Here is a 20,610-nt window from a genome sequence, read left to right as displayed (position 1 = left end):
TCAATTTCTCCTTAAAATCCACCCCTTCACCTTAAACCTATACTCATTAATTTTAGACTCCCCTATTCTTTTGGGAAGGATTGTCTAAAACTAGTGAGACACTATTCACAACACCACGCTATTGTACAAGGCTGTGTATTATCTTACAGGTAGTATTTTTATATTTCATATTAATTTGTCTTTTATTTTTTTGAAGCTGAAACCATAAGAAATGCTATCCACAAATGATATATAATGACATTTCAGCGGGTGGAGTAATATCATAATAACAATTTCAATACTGGCATATAAAGGACAATTTTATTTGCATTAGGAAATCATTAATTAACAAGTAACAAAACAATTTCTATCCTAAAAAAAATTCTTCACCTATTTGATTCTTTGAAAGATGTTTCTTGTGAAGTGAGGAAATGTTAAGTTTTCAAATAGCACTCTTATGGAGCCCTGCTTTCAGAAAGTGAACTAAAATAAAATAAACTTCTAGTTAAACAAAGTACCACAGTATTAAAAAAGCACTTTAATATCACTTCCCTGTGAGAGAAATATAAAATAAAACCATTTATATTTGTCCTCTGTTACTCTGTTTGCTGTCTTGTCAGCTTGGGTTTTTACTTGGAGTCAAACCCTGAAAAAGACTACAGCACATGGACTAATGTATTGCTCCTTCAGTGGAATTCAATCGATAGTACATTTCTGAAGCAAGTTTTATGCTTGCCGCCACCACCAGGACATGATTACTTGGTCATCAATCACTTATTGTGTGTGGGTACTTTGTTCACATTGTGTATCATGTTGATCCGTGTAATTGCCATTCAAGCAGCAATAACATTGCCTGTAAGTCAGTCTGTTGTGGGAGGTGGCAAAGCTAACTGACCCAATCCACAGTGGTATATCTGTGATCAAAAGAGCACTCTCCCAGCTAAAAAGCAGATCATGCAATTATTCCATTTTTCATAATTAATGTTGCAAACATATAAAATGTAAAATGTTCCCTACTCTTTTTGTTCATGAATGGAATTGGACTTTATTTTACACACACATTAACAAAGGACGGCTTTTGAATATTTGTCAATATGCATGTCCCACTAAAACTGAGGGATTATTTTTTTCACTCTGGATTCTGAGATTTTAAGTAAACTGTATTTTACATTTACATCAAAATTCCACTATCTCAGAATCTGAGAGTTTCAGGAATTTTAGGGATTAAGTTTGATATTCTAAGATACCCATATGCAAATACTATGCATTCATTTGGTCAAAGACAGGGTTTTTTTCTTTTATTTATTTGATACAGCATGGAAAAAGGCTCTTCTGGCCCAACGAGACCATGCCACTGATGGCACCTATCAACCTTCTAACCCATATGTCTTTCAAATGTGTGAAGAAAATGAAGGAAACCTACATGGTTAGGGGAGAATGTAGAGACTCGTGGCATATTTGAATCCAGATCGCTGATGCTGTAATCGCATTACGCTAACCACTATGCCATCGTGCCTGAATACCATGATTTCAGCATTCTGTCAACATTGATCATGTCGAGCAAAACACAAAATGCTGGAGGAACTCAGCAGGCCAGGCAGCGCCTATGGAAAAAAATACAGTCAACATATTGGGCCGAAACCCTTCAGCAGGTACTTTTTTCCATAGATACTGCCTGCTGAGTTCCTTCAGCATTGTGTGTGTGTTGCTTGGATTTCCAGCATCTGCAGAATTTCTGTTTGTGATTCATCAATTTGACTATTGCCTTGACACATATTCACTGTGCCTAATTTTGTGTATGGTTAACACCAGATTAAGATATTGCAAATTGAAGCAATGCTCATGTGATCCAAAGGAATAGTTTTCACAGTCTGTGGCTGCTAATGATAGTGACTGTAAAGGTTTGAGAAGGTTGTAGCAATTTATGCTCGGCCCAATTGCAGCCTTTACAATTTACGTAAAAGTTATTAGAAACCAAGCAGTCTAAGAGGCTCCAAGTACAGGGGCACAAATTGGCTACCCTCTTGCCAGCACTCTTGTCATTACACAAGAGTCAGTGAGCCTTATTCGTTGTTCTGTGAAGAAGCATAGTTCAAAGCCATATCATTCAAGAACTTCTTTGCTGCAGATATATTAATGCCAAGGAATTTAAAGGGACTGACCTTCTCTACCTCATTTCCCATCATGGACCTCCAGCTTCTTCCTTTTGTAGTCTATAATCAGCTCTTTGGTTTGCTTAATAATTCTATTAGTTATTACTAATTTCTATATTAATAGACTGGTTAAGTAATGAAGAGCTCTCTTGCCAATTTGGTAGAAGAATATGAATGATAACCTTTAAGCATTTAGTGGGAGTAAATTATAAAGTAAGTTACCTTCTGCACTGTTGCACCATCATAGGCTCTATCACCTTTCTTTGTTCCATTGATATGATGTTTATGCTTTCCATTATTGATGGCTTCTTTGCATAAGACTGCTCGTACAATATAAGTAAGGCATACTGTGCTTATTAAAAGCATAACCCCTTATGAGTTCCTTCTGATGGATCTCATTTTTTCCTACTCTCTCTTCACTGCAACAAGTTATATTTAGATACACTCAGTGGCCACTTTTTAGGTACACCTGCTCGTTAATGCAAATATCTAATCAGTGAATCATGTGGCAGCAACTCAACGCATACAAGCATGTATAGAGAGGCTCAGTCGATGTTCAGACCAAACATCAGAATGGGGAAGAAACGTGATGTAAGTGATGTTGATCATGGAAAGAAAAAAAATTCCTGAACATAGTCGTAAATTCAAGCATATAATAGCCTTCATTCCTGAACAAGTCAAAGATTGTGAAAGAAAGGTCCCCATAATGTGAAAAAATCTTGTCTAGGTACAGAAGTAGAACACCTAATCTTCTTTAAATTTAAACATGACATAACATCAATTAACGAATGGGCACAAGTAGGCAGAGCGGCATGTTTCCATTTAAGCAACAAAATAATTTGGCTTTTTTGACACTGATCAACAGAAAAGACTCTTTAATATCAAAGTGAAAACAGATCTCTACAAAGTTATCTAAATTAATTGCAAATATAAAACACAGAATAATTGATTACATAAGTATTCAGCCCACCCCCTGTAATATAACACACCAAATCATCGCTGGTGCAGACAATTGGTTTTAGAATTCATGGTAGTTAATTGGAGACCCGTGTGCAGTCAAGGTGTTTCAATTGATTGTAGTAAAAATACACCGGTATCTGGAAGGTCCAACTGTTGATGATTCAGTATCTTAGCAAAAACTACACCATGAAGACAAAGGAACACTCCAAGCAGCTCTGTGAAAATGTTATTGAAAAGCACGTCAGGAGATACTTGTAGATACAAGAAAATTTCCAAGTCACTGAATATCCATTAGAGTACAGTTAAGTCACTCATCAAGAAATGGAAAGAATATGGCACAACACAGCTGTAAATCTGTCTAGAACAGGCTGTCCTCAAAAACTGAGTGACCGTGCAAGAAGGGGACTAGTGAGGCCTATGACAACTCTGGAGGAATTACAGGCTTCAGTGGCTGAGATGTGAGAGACTGCATATACAACTGTTGCCCAGGTGCTTCACCAGTCACAGCTTTATGGGAGAGTGGCAAAGAGAATGCCACTGTGGGAAAAAAAACTTGCATGCAATCTCAGCTAGAGTTTGCCAGAAGACTCGTGGGAGAATCTGAAGTCAGCTGGAAGAAGGTCCTATGGCCTGATGAAACTAAATTTGAGCTTCTTGGCCATCAGACTAAACGTTATATTTGGCATGCCAAACACCGCACATCATCAAAAACACACCATCCCTACCATGAAGCATAGTGATGGCTGTATCATGCTGGAAGACTTCAGCATACATGTGGAATCCAGTTTCCAATGTTATAGCTCATTCATTGGAATTCTTTCACTGCTTCCCTTGGTTTTATGCAACACCTATTTCACCACCATCTGTATGACACATCATAATCTCTGCTGTACAATTCTGCTTGACTAAACATTTCCCCACCTCTGTTCATGTGTAACTGATAAACTTGTCAGCTATTTTTGGATTTTGAATTGCTTTTGAGTGTAAGAATGATGTGGTAGATCACACATTCTTGAATAATTGTTTGATTTTTATTTCCAATGAAATGAATGGAAATGAAAATCAGGGAGTTTCTTCCAGAAGCAACTGATCTGTAAATGCGAAGCAAGGAAAAGTAGAAAGAAACACACAAGCCTCCATACTCCAGATTTATCATTCCTCAAAATAACACTAATCACATTTGGAATAATCTTCCTTCTTACTCTTGCTTAGTATTTGATTCTTGTATTGTATGCACCTTATTGTACAATTAGAAGCCCTTGAATACATTTCAATGGTATAATAATCCCGGGTAGTATGACTAAATTTAAATTTATTACATCAGCTTTCAGTTGATTTAGAATCAGATAATTTACCTCACATTAGCTCTGCTATCTATTTCTTCCTCATCTACGGATTGTTTGAAGTTTGTCCTGTGACCAATTGATTTATTGCGAACTGACTCGACGGCCGGTACAAGTCTTGCAGCCAAGGTGAGTTTTGTTGCTCAATATCATCAATCAGTGGGCTTGTCTGATAATAAATGTGAATATGTTAATCAAGCAATTGCTGTAAAGTTGCATGATTTAAAAATAGCAAACAGAAGAAAAAAAATCAATGTCTGCTGTTACCTGTTCTACATCGTTTGATTTTTTACCAGTTACTTGCTCTGTAAATTTCTTCAGAAGGCTGTGTGCAAAAAAAATACACAGACTGTTGAAATTTCTATGAGCATCTTTTACACTCAAATACATGGGTCGTGAATGCTAAACTGGAGCATTTCATTTCATAATTTAGTGAAAAGGGAATGTTTACCTCTCAGATTGACTTTTACAAGCAGCATCTCCTGTAGCATAAGGTGCCTTTGGCTCTGAGCTTTGAGTACAAATCTATTATCAAAAACAAAAATGTCAAAATGGTAGTAGAGTTTCCAAAAGGTTAATGACTGTTCTTAGTAGTTGAGAACAAAACTAAACATGAAAACCATATAGTACAAGTTGAAGTAAAATAATATATACAGTATCTAAAGGAATAATTACTTGGCTAATCAAAAATGAACAATCTACTTTTACATTTCCGTCATTTGCAGGATGACTAAATAATTATCCATACTCAAAATTCGATTAAATTGGCCTGGTAATGCAACAGGCAAAATATCTTCTGTAAGCAATATTCCAAAATATGTTGCTGCCATGAAATGCTCAGCGATGATAGTGCCCAAAGATCAAATGTATCTATATGTATTTGCCTACATTTCAATATGTGAATCACTTCTTTTGTATTATGTGCTCTCTTAATTTTCAGTCTGATTTATTATATATTACATTTTTGAACCTTATCTAACAATCACTCACATGCTCATAGTGTTTAAATTAGTTTAATGGCATTTTATTAGACACAAGATAAATGATGATCCAAATGCCAAATGTTTGATGGCTTTTTCAAATCTAATATCAAATCCTGTTCTGAAGTAGTCATGATGAAGGGTCTTGGCCCGAAATGTTGACTGTTTACTCTTTTCAATAGATGCTGCCTGGCCTGCTGAGTTCCTCCAGTATTTTGTGTGTGTTGCCTGTTCTGACTTAGCTGATTTTGTCACTTGCTGGTTTTGTCTATTGATTCTCCCTTCCCTGACCAGTACTCAGCCTCTTGATCTGTCTCCAATGTTTAGTCCTTTGTTTTTACTTTCAGTGGCACTAGGGTTGTCAATACTGGTTGGATTAATTTCAGAACATTTATTTACATGACATTGTGCTTCCTATTTCCCATGGCAATGCCTCTACTTCTTTAGGAGTTTATGAAAATTTGGCGACATCTAACATTCTGACAAACTTCTATAGATACGTAATGGAATATATATTGCCTGGCTGCATCACAGCCTGGTGTGAACACACCAATGGCCTTGAATGGAAAATCCTACAAAATATAGTGGATACAGCCCAGTCCATCATGGATAAAATCCTCCCCATCAATGAGCACATCTGCATGAAACACCATCAGAGGAAAGCAGCATCCAGCATTCAGGAACCCAGGACATGCTCTTTTCTCATTGCTGCCACCAGGAAGGAGGTACAGGACCCTCAGGACTCCAGGTTCAGGAATCGTTACAACTCCTCAACCAACAGACTCTTGAACACAAGCGGATAACTTTACTTGCCCTGTCATTAAAATGCTCCCACAACCAATGGGCTCAGTTTCAAGCACTCCTCATCTTAAGTTCTCGATATTTATTGTTTATTTATTATTATTATCATCATCATCATCATCATCATTTCTCCTTTTTGTATTTGCATATTTGTTGTCTTCTGCACTCTATTTGAATGCCCTAGTTGGGCAGCCTTTCCTTGATTCTGCTATGATTATTATTCTATAGATTTATTGAGCATGACCACAAGAAAATGAACCTCAGAGCTGTATATGGTGACATGTATGTACTTTCATAATAAATATACTTTGAACTTTGAAATACTTGGGAAAAATGAAACATGACTTCTAATAGTGCACCACCTTCCTGTGCCAAGAAAAAATAGACACAATTTAATGACCCTGGCCTGAAAATGGCAGCATTTCACCAAATCTATATATTTACAATTCAGGAATTAACATGTTAAAAGAAAAGATTTATTATTGCTCCTATGATTTATTCCTGGGGTCAATAACTGGGTGATTTTACAGACCACCCAACAGTAACAGGGACATTGAGGGGCAGATAGGGAGACAAGATTCTGGGAAGGTGTAATAATAACAGGGATGTCATGGTGGGAGACTTTAATTTCCCAAATATTGATTGGTATCTCCCTAAAACAAGGGGTTTAGATGGGGTGGAGTTTGTTAGGTGTGTTCAAGAAGGTTTCTTGACACAATACAGTATGTAGATAAGCCTACAGGTGGAGAGGCTGAACTTGATCTGGTATTGGGAAATGAACCTGGTCAGGTGTCAGATCTTTCACTGGGAGAGCACTTTGGAGATGATGATCACAATTCCATCTACTTTACCATAGCATTGGAGAAGAATCGGAACAGACAATTTAGGAAAGCATTTAATTGGAGTAAGGGGTAATATGAGGCTATCAGGCAGGAACTTGGAAGCATAAATTGGGAACAGATGTTCTCAGGGAAATGTCTAGAAGAAATGTGGCAAACATTCGGGGGATATTTGTGTGGAGTTCTGCATAGGTATGTTATGCATGTACCACAGCTGAGGGGCCGAAGGGTGCGGGGTAGCCCCCTCCTTTGTGAGAATCGCAAGATCGCTATTGATTTGGGTCAGGAGACCCAGGAAATGAGAGAGAGATGTGCGGAATGTCTCGTTGCCCCGGCGATATAAAGCTACGGGACACGGCCATTGTCTCTTGAAGACAAACTTGTGTATTGCAATACTGTGGTACGTGGAAGCCCTCAGGCAAAGTGGGCTGGTTGAGGGAGGGATTGCATCACCCCCAACCTGATTGACATCTGCGACCCTGTGAGTCAGGATAAAAGAGAGTCTGTGGGAAAAGCCCCTCAGACGCACCAGAAGAAACACTAGCGATCCCATAATAGCGGAAGCCGGTAGGGAGGAGGCCATGTGCGTTCGGTTCCATTTGCCCTGGAACCGGTGGCTTTCACCATGGGAGACTGGCTTTTAGCTAACGACGGGGAAACCAACTCCCAAACGACTCGAAGGATTGGCATCATAAAAGAACTGGGCAAGTTTTTCCCGTCTCTTTCTCTCAAACCCAAAAACACTGCAGCTTGAACGAACTAACAGTGACTTTTATATTTCCATTGGACAATACATTATCCCCCAGACAACGATAGAGCTATTTCTTATTGATTATTATTATACCTGTGCTTTTAGATTTAGTATTGACAACATATATTATTTGTATGTTTGCATTGATCTTATTTTTGTGCCCCTTTATTAATAAATACTGTTAAAAATAGAACCATCAGACTTCAATGGACCTCTCTATCTTTGCTGGTAAGTGACCCAGTTACGGGGTTCGTAACAGGTACATTCCAAAGAGACAGGGAAAGGATGGTAGGGTACAGGAACCATGTTGTAAGTCTAGTCAAGAAGAAAAGAAGAGCTTATGAAAGGTTCAAAAAAGAGATCTAGAAGATTATAAGGCTAGCAGGAAGGAGCTTAAGAAAGAAATTCGGAGAGCCAGAAGGGGCCATGAGAAGGCCTTGGCAGACAGGATTAAGGAAACCCCAAGGTATTCTACAAGTATGTGAAGAGTAAGACGTGAGAGAATAGGGCCAATCAAGTATGACATTGGAAAAGTGTGCATGGAACCAGAGGATATAGCAGAGATATTTAATGATACTTTGCTTCGGTATTCAATATGGAAAAGGATCTTGGCGATTGTAAAGATGTCTTACAGTGGATTGAAAAACTTGAGCATGTAGACATTAAGAAAGAGGATGTACTGGAGCTTTTGGAAAGCATCAAGTTAGATAAGTCTCCAGGACCAGACGAGATGCACCCGAGGCTACTGTAGGAGGCGAGGGAGGAGATTACTGAGCCTCTGGCAATGATCAGTGTATCATCAATGGGGACGGGAGAGGTTCCGGATGATTCAAGGGTTGTAGATGTTGTTCCATTATTCAAGAAAGGGAGTAGAGCTAGCCCAGGAAATTATAGACCAGTGAGTCTTACTTCAGTGGTGGGTAAGTTGTTGGAGAAAATCCTGAGAGGCACAATTTATGAATATTTGGAGAGGCATAATATGATTAGGAATAGTCAACAAGGCTTTGTCAAAGGCAGGTCATGCCTTATGAGCCTGACTGAATTTTTTTGAGGATGTGACTAAACACATTGATGAAGGTAGAGCGTAGATGTAGTGTATATGGATTTCAGCAAGGCATTTGATACAGTACCCTATGCAAGGCTTATTGAGAAAGTGAAGAGGCATGGAATCCAAGGGGACGTTGCTTTGTGGATCCAGAACTGGCTTGCCCACAAAAGGCAAAGAGTGGTTGTAGACAGGTCATATTCTGTACGGAGGTCAGTGACCAGTGGTGTGCCTCAGGTTGAATCTGTGGTTAAGAAAGCATACGATGCATTGACCTTCATCAATCGTGGGATTGAGTTTAGGAGCCGAGAGGTAATGCTACAGCTATATAGGACCCTAGTCAGACCCCACTTGGAGTACTGTGCCCTGTTCTGGTCCCCTCACTACAGGAAGGATATGGAAACCATAGAAAGTGTACAGAGGAGAGTTACAAGGATGTTGCCTGGATTGGGGAGCATGCCTTATGAGAATAGGTTGACTGAACTCAGCCTTTTCTCCTTGGAGCGATGGAGGATGAGAGGTGACCTGATAGAGGTGTATAAGATGATGAGAGGCATTGATCGTGTGGCTCATCAGAGGCTTTTTCCCAGGATTGAAATGGCTAGCGTGAGAGGGCACAGTTTTAAGATGCTTGAAAGTATGTACAGAGGAGATGTCAGGGGTAAGTTTTTTTTAATGCAAAGAGTGGTGAGTGCGTGGAATGGGCTGCCGGTGACGGTAGTGGAGGTGGATAGGATAGGATCTTTTAAGAGACTCCTGGACAGGTACAATGATGCTCAGAAAAATAGAGGGCTATATGCAACCCTAGGTAATTTCTAAGGTAAGGACATGTTTGGCACAGCTTGGGGGGCTGAAGGGCCTGTATTGTGTTGTAGGTTTTATATATTTTCTGTTTGTTTTTAATGCTCACAGAAGGTTCCCAGGTAAGACACAAAAGACTGCAAATGCTGGAATCTGAAGCAATAGAAACAAATTGCTATAGAAGCTTAACAAGTCAGGTAGCAACTGCAGAGGGAAATGGGACATTAGATGTTTTGAGTTGAGACTCTTTATCGAGCCATGTGTTACATGCTCTGACCTCCAAAGGAAATTCTTGAGATCCTTGTGCTTATGCTAGTCTTTTCTCCTCTCTCCACTGGCCCTGTGTTTCACTTCTAGCTACTTTAAGAATGCTGTCTGTAATTCACTGTTGTTTACGTCTTACATCTGCTAGTGTGTTGTAGATGATAGTCCTGCTTCAGTGTTATTCTGGAAACTCCTTCACTCCCCAGATTGACCAATCTAACCCAAGCTTCCCAAACGCTAATGTTTCACAGACATCTCCATTATCTGTTTTACTGATTCTTTTGCCTACTTTTAGCAAGTCATCATTGAAGGTCACATCATTGTGACTCAAACTACAGCTCTTTAACAAACAATGATGAGAATCTGGATGAGAAGGGCATTCACAGACAAAATGGAGGAATCATTGTCACAAGGAAATTGAATTTTTAGAGCAATATATCAGGACAGTAAAGTGCATTGGTATACTGCAGTAAAAGATCCCAGGGGCAGTGTGATACACACTTAAGAATGAGGTGAGAACATTGTGAAACACAGGAGATCATTCATGGTTGTCAGTGAAAATGATAATCACAAAGGACAAATAATGCTGAAGGAGAAATACAAGATGGGCACTTTATGAACATCCTCATTGAACCAGGGTTGAGTAATGATGCCTATTGCAATCAATGCTTTCTCCCTAGCACGAGTCTACCCAAAGAAAAACGAAGACTTCCCTGGCAGAGTGCACACCATTTATCTGCTTACCAATGCTGCCAGCTAAACATATGGTATGTGTCTCATCTGTGTTCTTCAAATTTTAAACTGCAATGCATCTGTCTCAAATTGATGTAATCACTATTTCTCTTTAGAATAAAAAGGCAACACAGATGCATTCACATAATAAGGATGAGAAGAGAGTTTGAAGTGGGGAAAGAAAGCACTTTTGACTTTATTGTTGAGCTAAAATCTCCTTTTTAGAGTTTAAGCCTAGGATATATCTCAACATGGTCTAATATTACTAAACTGAACTGCTAATTCATTTGAATAATAATGGAACTTTGCAGCACGAATAGTTACCTCCACTTCTTGTATTCATATTGGCCAAAATAGAAATTGTTTAATTTAATTTCATCTCAGTTCAGAGTCCATAGCATTTTACACTCTTGTGTTTCAATACTTTTTAATTGTGGCAAAGGCTGGCTTTGTGGCTTGACAGGATAGTGTAAAGTTAGACAATGCAGTAGTTATACAGTCCTTGATAGTTAGGGGGACAGAAAGGAGATTCTAAAGGAGATTGTAAAAGAGACACTAGGATGGTGTGTGGCTTCCTGGGTGCTAGAGTTCATGATGTATCGGAGTGGCTATGGGATATTCTCAAGGAAGAAGGGGAACAGCCAGAGGCTGCGATGCATATTAGCACTAATGACATTGGCAGGAAAGGGGAAGAGGACCTATGCAATGAGTATATAGAGTTAGGAAAGAGGCTGAAGAGAAGGACCTCCGAGGTTGTAATCTCCGGATCACTCCCTGTGTTATGACCTAGTGCAGGTAGGAATGGGGTGACAGAAAAGATGAATGAGTGGCTGAGGAGATGGTGCAGGGGACAGAGTTTCAAGTTCTTGGATCATTGGAACCTTTTCTGGGGAAGGGGAGACCTTTACAAGTGGGATGGGTTGCACCTGAACTGGAGGGGAACCAATATCCTGGCCAGAAGGTTTGCTGATGATATTTGGGAGAGTTTAAATTAGTTTTCCAGGGGGCTGGGAATGGGAATATTAGGTCAGTAAGGGGAGGATCAGACTGGAAGGTAAATGTCAGGGAGAGTGTTGAAAGAAATAATCAAAATAAAAGGTATGATGGGTCAGATAGTTTGAAGTGTGTATATTTTAATGCTAGGAGTATTATAGGTATGATGAACTTAGAGCATGGACATCACTGAATCTTGGTTGAGAGGGGCAGGAATGGGTGATTAATGTACCAGATTTTCAAAGTTTTATAAAAGATAGAGGAGGCGAAGTTGCACTACTAATCAGGGACAATATCACAGCTGCACTTAGACATAATGGAGGGGTCAGACACTAAATCTATTTGTGTAGAACTCAGGGATAGGAAAGGTGCAATCACACTGTGGGATTGTACTTCAGACCCCCTGATAGCCACTGGGCTATTGAGAAGCAGATACGTAATCAGGTTGAGGAAATGTGTTAAAGTAATAGGGTAGTTTTCATGGAGGATTTCAACTTCCCTAATATAAACTGGGACCTTCTTAGTGCAAGGGGTTTAGATAGTGCTGAATTTGTTAAGTGTCTCCAAGAATTTTTTCTTAAATCAATATGTGGACAGTCCAACAAAAGGAGGGACCATACTCGACCGGGTGTTGGGTCATGAGCCTGGCCAGGTGACTGACCTTTCAGTGGGTGAATCGATAGGGGACAGTGACAACAAAACCTTATCTTTCAGGATAGCTATAGATATAGTCCTTGTGGGAGAGTTTCAGATTGGAGGAGGGCCAATTATGAGGGCATTAGACAGGAACAAAGAAGCATTAATTTGGAACACCTTTTATCTGGCAAGTCCACATCAGAGGGTGTGGGGTGTGTTTAAACAGAGTATGGGAAAGGTATGTTCCTGGTGGAAGGAAGGACAGGCATGGAAAGATATGAGAACCTTTAGTTTCTAGAGAAGTGATTAACTTAGTCAAGAAGAGAAAGGAAAACTATGTAAAGCTTCGGAAATCAGGATTAAACAAAGCACAAGGAGTATAAAGAAGCCAGAAATGAACTAAGGAAGGGAATGAGGAAAGCCAGGAGGGGCCATGGAAGTCCCTGGCAGGTAGAATTAAGGTGAATCGCAAGGTATTTTATACATACAACAAGAGTAAGAGGATAACTACGGAGAGGGTGGTGCCCCTCAAGGATAAAGGGGTTAACATTTGCTTGGATGCAGAGAATGTGGGTAAGGTACTTAATGAGTACTTTGCTTCAGGAGGAGGAAGTGTTGCTTCCTAATGAGTATTAAGGTGGATGTCCCCAGGGTCTGATGGAATTTATCCCAGGTTACTGAAGGAGGAAAGAGACAAGATTTTTGGGCCTTTTCTTTGTGTCTTTGTGACCTCTCCAGCCACAGGTGAGGTCCCGGAGGACTGGTGAGTAGCTAATGTTTTACCTGTATTTAAGAAGGGAACAAGGGAAAATCCTGGTAACTATAGACTGGTGAGTCTCATGTCAGTTGAGGGAGATTGCTGCAGAAAATTCTTAGTGATAGATGAGCATTTGGAAACCCATGGCCTAATTAGGGAGAGCCAGCATGATTTTGTGTGTAGCAAGCTGTGCCTTACCAACTTGTTTGAGGTTTTTGACAAGGTGATGAGAGAGATTGACGACGGTAGAGAGTGGATGTTGTCTACATGGATTTTAGTAAAGTGTTTGACAAAGTCACCCATGGGAGGCTAATCCAGAAGATTAAGATGCATGGATCCATAGCAAATTGGCTGTTTGGATTCAGAACTGGCCTGCACATAGAAGACGGGGTAGTGGTTGAAGGGACTTGTCTGAGCTGGAGGTCTGCAATTAGCAGAGTTTGGCAGGGACCTGTGCTGGGGCATCTGCTGTTTGTAATGTGATCCAGATGAGAATGTAGATGGATGGGCTGGTAAATTTGCGGATGATACCAAGATATGTGGAGCTGCGGATGGTGTAGAAGACTATCAAAGAATATAGCACAATACAGTCCAGTTGCAGATATGGGCTGAGAAATGGAAGATGGAGTTTAACCCAGATAAATATAAAGTGTAGGGCAAATGCAAGGAGACAAAGAAGTTCATAGCTCCATGAAAGTGGCAACACAGTTCAATAGGTGGTTAAGAAGGCTTATGGATGACTTGCTATTATTAATTGAGGCACTGAGTTTAAAAGTCAGGAGGTTATGCTGCAAATTTATAAAACTCTAGTTAGGCCATGTCCAGAGTATTGCATACTGTTCTAGTCACCCAACTGTGGGAAGGATGTTGAGGCTTTGAGAGGCTGCAGAAGATGCTGCCTGGTTTAGACGGCATGTGCTATCATGAGAGACTGGATAAACTTGGGAGGCTGAGGGAGATCTGACCGAGGTTTACAAGGTTATGAGAGGCATAGATAGAGTGGACAGGGAATATCTGTTTTCCAGGGCCGAAATATCTAATACCAAAGGGCATGTATTGAAGGTGAGAGGGGTTAGATTCAAAGGGGATGTGAGGGGTTAGATTTTTACTCAGAGAATCACGGATGCCTGGAATGCACTGCCTGGTATGGTAGTAGGAACAAATAAATTGGAGACATTTAAGAGAAGTTTGGATAGGTATATGGATATGACAATGAAGGGAAGTGGACCTGTTGTAGATAGGAAGGATTGGGATTTGGGTGTTTTTTATTTGCTTTTCAGCTGGTTCAGCACAACATTGTCTGCCGAATGGCCTGTTCCTGGGCTGTCTTCTTCTTTTTTATACTATTGGATGGAGATTTCTTCAGCCACAACCCATTCAGTGTTTCTTTACAACATTGGCTGAACCTTGGGGACATAGACACAAAATTCAGGGGAATAGACTTAGAATTGAGATGAGGAGAAACTGTTTTTCCCAGAAAGGAGTGAATCTGTGAGGAGTGGAATTCTCTGCCCAGGGAAGCAGTCAAGACTACCTCATTATATAATACAGTGGATTCTGGTTAATTGGACCATTGGTTAATTGGTGCAGCTGTGTATTTGGGCCAACTATTAAAGAACAAAAACTAATTGAGAAAATAGCTGGGATTCCCTTCATTTACTTGGGACATAATACCACTTAATTTGGACAGAAGACTGTTGCCGAAGAGTTTCTAACTAGCATCAATCACAAACACTTATGTAATGTGAGACATTACATTGTGCTTAGAGAAAACAGTTTTTAAATAATGTCAGTTGCGCCTGATTGTGTTTAAAAAGTAGTGATTTTTGTCACTGATACTTGGTGAGAAATAACTAGTTAGGCAATTCAGAACTGTTTTGTTCACTGCGGTTTCAAACATTCAGGGTTAGAATTGCCAGAATCTTCCTGGAGTGAAAATTAAATGATTTCACTACTAATGTTAGGAACTATCAAGAATTTGAAGGTATCCACCATCATCTTGAATGTTACAATGAAAATAAAAATTTGGAGAATATAATTGTTAAAAGCATTGGATAAAGGCAGTCCCTTATCTGCACTGATTTTTTCATATACAGTCCCACCAAAAGAACATGGCAGCATACACTGGGTGAATTCCTCTGTTGATAACGATTAGGAACTAATACACAGTTTTGTAGTACTGTTGTAGCATTGATAGTGTTCTAATTTCTTCTGAATTTCATTAAAATCCATCATTTGTTCCTCAGTTAAATGGTAGTTTGTCTTTTTTATACCTTTCTTTAACCATGAGACTTCAGCTAATTTGGGCAGCCACTTAATTGAGCCAAAATGTACTGGTCTTGATGTGTCCCAATTAACTGGAATCCATCGTATATTTAAGACACAGTTAGATAGTTTTGCATAGCAGGGCTATGGGGAAAAGGAAGGTGAGACTATGCCGAGATCAGCCATGATCTTACTGAATGGCAGGCCAGATGGCTGACTCCTGCTGCTATTTCTCATATTTTTATGTTCATCTTTAAGGTGAAAATACTTTTCTCAGATTTCTCCCTAATTCCTTTGTTAAATTCTATGTTCCCTATATGTATAGATAAAGGTATACAGTATAGTATATAAATGATTTTCCTAAGTTTTGTAAATTTGAGGTGAAGTGATGAAAAAATGGAACAATTGTTAGAATTTTTATGCATGTTAAATTTTTGGCGAGGAAAGGAATAAGGATTTGAACATTGTTTAAACTTAGATGATTTGGAGCTTGATCAGCTACAGGGATTATCACTACTCTTGACTGATTTTTGTGATCTTTATATTGGGGTTATCATTAATTTCATAGATTGCGATATTATTTTGAGCATAATAAGGGATGTCCTATGTATAGCCTAAAAAATGAAATACAAAGTTATCAGGCACCTATTCCCCCAATCAAAACTCAAATGGGCACATTTTGAAATTAAATAGAATTACAATTTCTCTAATAAAACAAACTCACAATGCTAAGATATATCACAATACCATCAGTTAAATCAGTATATGAAGTTAACTAGGGAGTCCAATGTCTCAGATTGCATATGCCTATATGATATTTTTAAGCCGATATGTAAATTATACTTTTAATTAAACATTCTGTAAATTACAACCATCTAAGCATAAGCAGGAATAAGAATCTGACCAATAAAAGGTAAATATTGTGAAATTCCAGTCTTCACACAGAATTTTAGTTCAGGCATACAAGTCAGTGCCTCCAATTCACATTGCTACTGAATTTTTATGATTAATTTAAATAACCAAAAAGCATTGGAAGCACTATTAATGCTGTTCATCACCTTTATAGGTTTTCCCGATACACATGTGAAGATGATAAAATGTTAAGCTTAGAAACCTACCTCTATTACACAAATCACTATAATAATCAACATCACTGTGACAGTAACTGCAACAGCCAGCAGAAGTTTGTGTCCATACCCCACTGTAGATGAAGTTTCCATCTTCTACAAAAGAACAGAATTTATTATGTCATAAATGACAGAGTTTAGTTTATAAGTAAAATATGAGATTAAGGACAAGGATATGTGTACTTGAGTATCCATTAGCAGACTATGGTCCATTGAAAGTAGAAGTCAAAGTATTTCTTGATGATACCTTTTCTTTTGTTAAACCTTCATTGTTTCTTCTCAATATTAGAATATTCTAATAAAATAGTTTTGCTTTCTTACCATTGAAAATTCCTCCAGCAACCATAGTAATCCACATTGGTAGCCACTTTCTTGCATGGATGATCCCAAAGAGCTCAGAAATAGGATGCTCTTTATCAACTACAGCTCAGCATTCAATACTATCATCACTTCATAACTAATCAATAAGCTTCAATACCTTGACCTCAATACATCTGTGTGCAATTGGATCTTCAATTTCCTCACTTGCAAACCCTGATCAGTTCAGATTGGCAAAAACACCTCCTCCATGATCTCTATCAGTGCAGGAACAACTATACTCAGGAACACCTCTTAGTACAGGAACACCTCGTGCTCTACTTGCTTTACATTTTTGACTGTGAGGCTAAGCACAGCTCCAATGCCATGTTCAAGATTGCTGACAACACCATTGTCATAAGTTGAATCACAGGTGGTGACAAATCAGCATATAGGAGGGAGATTGAAAATCTGGCTGAGTGGTGCCACAACAACAACCTCTTACTCAATATCAGCAAGACCCAAGAGCTGATTATTGACTTCAGGAAAAGGAAAATGTAGGTCCATAGCCAGTCCTTATCAGAGGATCAGAGGTGGAGAGGATTAGCAACTTTAAATTTCTCGGTGTTATCATTTCAGAGAACCTCTCTTGGGCCCAGCCCATAAGTGCAATTATGAAGAAGGCACTGCAACACATCTACTTAGGAGTCTGTGAAGATTCAGCATGACATCTAACACTTTGACAAACTTCCATAGATGTGTGGGGGAGAGTATATTGACTGGTTGCATCACAGCCTGGTATGGAAATGCCAGCATCCTTGAATGGAAAATCCTAAAAAAAAATAGTGGAAACGGCCCAATCCATCATGGGTAAAGCACCCCCAACCATTGAACACATCATAGGAAAGTAGCATCAATCATCAGGGACCTCCACTAGTCTGGATATGCTCTCTTCTCTCTGCTGCCATCAGGAAGAAGGTACAGGAGCCTCAGGACCCAAACTACTAGGTTCAAGATCAGTTATTACCCTTCAACCATCAGGCTTTTGAACCAAGGGGGATAACTTTACTCAACTTCACTTGGCCAATCATTGAAGTGTTCCCACAGCAATATTTCTTGCTTATTTTTTAAATTTTTTTCTTTCTTTTTTGCATTTTGCAGTTTGTAGTGTTTTGCACACTAGTTGAACAACCAGTTGGTGCGGTCTTTCATTGATTCTATTATGGTCATTATTCTATTATGGATTTATTGAGTATGCTCACAAGAAAATGAATTTCAGGGTTGTATGTGGTGACATATATGTACTTTGATAATAAATTTACTTTGAATATTGCATTTTAGAAACTCACCAATTTTCATCAAACATTAATAAAATAAATGGTCTTATCAAAGGTAATTTCTTAACTTTTGTTTGAAAGATTTAATGATACAAGAATAAAAACAATGTTTCAAGTCAGAAAAGTTAACTGTTGACATGCTCATTCTTTTAACTGCTTTACTTTTTCTATATTAACAACTTTACATGATTAATGGTACAGATAACAAAAAAAAGCAAACTTCTTTCTACTCTCTCTAAACTTAATTGTTTTAATCAGAATGAAGAACAAGTATATCACTCTTTCTTGGGAAGGATAATTATTACTTTCAACCAATAGAAAAATTGTGAAGCTGGACTTGTAAGCAGCGAGCCAGACTACAGAAATATAAATTGCTGAGTTTTTATTAGTTGTACAAATTGATTTACTTACATAAGAATAGCAGTTATACATCAAAACTATCTATTTGGTATTCAAATATGTTAAGCTGTTCAGAATATATGATAGGTCCAAACAAATGTAAGTTCTCATTTCTTTCATTAGAGTGTGTAGAATATGCTAAAAAATTCTCCCCGCTTGCCTGCATTTCTGATGGATAAAATTTATGTCAATTTGGCTCAGTTCTAAATACTCTGGAGGCTTAATTATGACATCATAACTTGTGAGTATGATAAGAACAGAGAGTACTGAAGAGTGGTGCAGTATTGCCTGTTTATTGCATAAGATATTGTTCCACGCTGTGGGATAAACATTCCATAACTTTCTTCTAGCATCCTGTTGCATGACGCTCCTTGAACTAGTATTATTGGCCAGGCTGACAGACCAATGGTAATCATTTACCAGACAGATGTATGTAAAATTACATACAAATTGAATGGTTGTTACATAAATGGAAGTTCTTACATCCATTTTAATTGTTTAATTACGTAAAGTGCTGGAAATCTATCTAATGTATCAATAGATTCTGTATTAAAATAATATTTGTTTAAAAATCATTACATGAAATCCTAGAATTATTGAATTGTTCACCACCATTGGTGTTTCACAAATAACATTTCACAGCTATCGTAGGAATTAAAAATGCCACTAATTGTACTTGATAACTTTTACCCATACTTGTCAGAAAAATTATAATGCAATTCTTTGTCTTGTTATTTAAACCTATTTTGAACCAGGTCAACCTTCAAAGACAAGAAAGCAAAGATGGCAGAAATTTGAAATTAAAGTAGCATGTGTTAAAAACAGTCAATAATCTATCTGATAAAAAGTCACTGCCTTAAATATTCAGTTTGTATTTCTCTCCCCAAAAATACTGTTCCACTCTTTGACTATTTTTGGCACCTCCTATTTTATCTCTGAAGTTAGAGGAATTCTATAATTTGTGTGAATCAGATTCGTTTCTAAGGCTTTGGTCATCTAGTTCCTTTCAATTTCAGATCTGAGCCATTGCTGCTGCAGAACATTCTTAAATAAAGCTTCAGAACATTTACAGATGAAAAATTTTATCCCAGATTGAAACTGAAGGCTGTCAATCTGGTTTAATTTTAATTATACAGTATTCCTGCTAAGTAATCAGGGTTTATAAGTAGAACTATTATGGTAAAATAAGTCATTAATTATGAAGTACCATGGCTTGATGTGGAAATTTCAAAACTTTAATTAACTGAGTTGATATCCTGCATACCCTTAAAGGGATATATTAAAACAGCAAATTAGAGATAGGTAGGAAATTAAACATGCATTGAAGTATCACTAAATGGTCATTATGATGAATGATGTATCATATCGAAAGAATCTAACATAAAGAAAATATCAGTTAATATAGTATATATAAATTGTGATGGATCAATAAAACTGTAGGAGCACCATCAAGGATTCTCCAGTTCATGCTCTCTTCTCACAGCTGCCATCAGTTAGAAGGTACAGAAGTTGCAGGAGCCACACCTCCAGGTTCAGGAACAGTTATTACCACTCAACCATCAGGTTCATGAACCAGAGGGGATAACTTCACTCACCACAAGACTGAGCTTATTTCACAACCTATGAATTTACTTTTAAGGGCTCTAAAACTCATGCTCTCAATCTATTTATTTATCTATCTATCTATCTATCTATCTATTTATTTATTTATTATTTTGGTTTTTCTTTTTGTATTTGCAAAATTTGTCATCTTTTGCACTTTGTTGTTTGTCCATCAGTTTGTGTGTAGTTTTTAATTGATTCTATTGTGTTTTTTGTAGTTACTGTGAATGCCCACAAAAATGAATCTCAGGGTAGTATATTGTGACATATATGTACTTTGATAATAAATGAACTTTTGAAATCTAAGTCCTTGTGTTAAAATGATCTATTTTCTACATCAAATTGCAAACGGAATAGTGTACAATTGACCATGTTCCTTTTGAGATCAGAGATTACATTTACTAAACTTTTCTTCAAAGTGTTATAAAGATGGAGAAAAAAGCCTAAAAATGTGTGATCTGTTTTTGAAGGGATTAGTTTCTTGCGTCAAATAGCTTTCTTATATAAACTTTGTTAATATGAAGAAATTGTCAACTGATTGCTCTACCC

At 38.1% G+C, this 20,610-nt stretch overlaps 1 protein-coding gene and 2 long non-coding RNA genes across 3 annotated transcripts in view; 1 reads left to right on the top strand and 2 right to left on the bottom strand.

Moving 5' to 3' along the window:
* LOC132392926 (uncharacterized) overlaps positions 1–10,670 on the top strand; it is a 33,300-nt gene extending 22,630 nt beyond the window's left edge. Inside the window, exon 3 of the long non-coding RNA XR_009511692.1 lies at positions 10,597–10,670. This is a non-coding gene — a long non-coding RNA (uncharacterized LOC132392926). The remainder of the gene's footprint in view (positions 1–10,596) is intronic.
* On the bottom strand, positions 2,993–6,612 carry LOC132392925 (uncharacterized). Its single transcript, XR_009511691.1, has 2 exons — positions 4,448–6,612; positions 2,993–3,307 (listed from the first exon to the last, which is right to left on the bottom strand). It is a non-coding gene; the product is annotated as an uncharacterized LOC132392925 (long non-coding RNA).
* Positions 10,671–13,464: 2,794 nt separating the features above from the next.
* LOC132392131 (leucine-rich repeat-containing protein 37B-like) overlaps positions 13,465–20,610 on the bottom strand; it is a 47,223-nt gene continuing 40,077 nt past the window's right edge. The window contains exon 9 of the mRNA XM_059965980.1: positions 13,465–13,598. Within this exon, the coding sequence (XP_059821963.1) occupies positions 13,465–13,598 (134 nt within the window). The remainder of the gene's footprint in view (positions 13,599–20,610) is intronic.

The sequence above is a fragment of the Hypanus sabinus genome, chromosome 4 (assembly GCF_030144855.1).
Source record: "Hypanus sabinus isolate sHypSab1 chromosome 4, sHypSab1.hap1, whole genome shotgun sequence".
Classification (NCBI taxonomy): Eukaryota; Metazoa; Chordata; class Chondrichthyes; order Myliobatiformes; family Dasyatidae; genus Hypanus; species Hypanus sabinus.
Note: the sequence above shows the minus strand (reverse complement) of the source record. Positions and strands in the feature narration are given on the sequence as shown.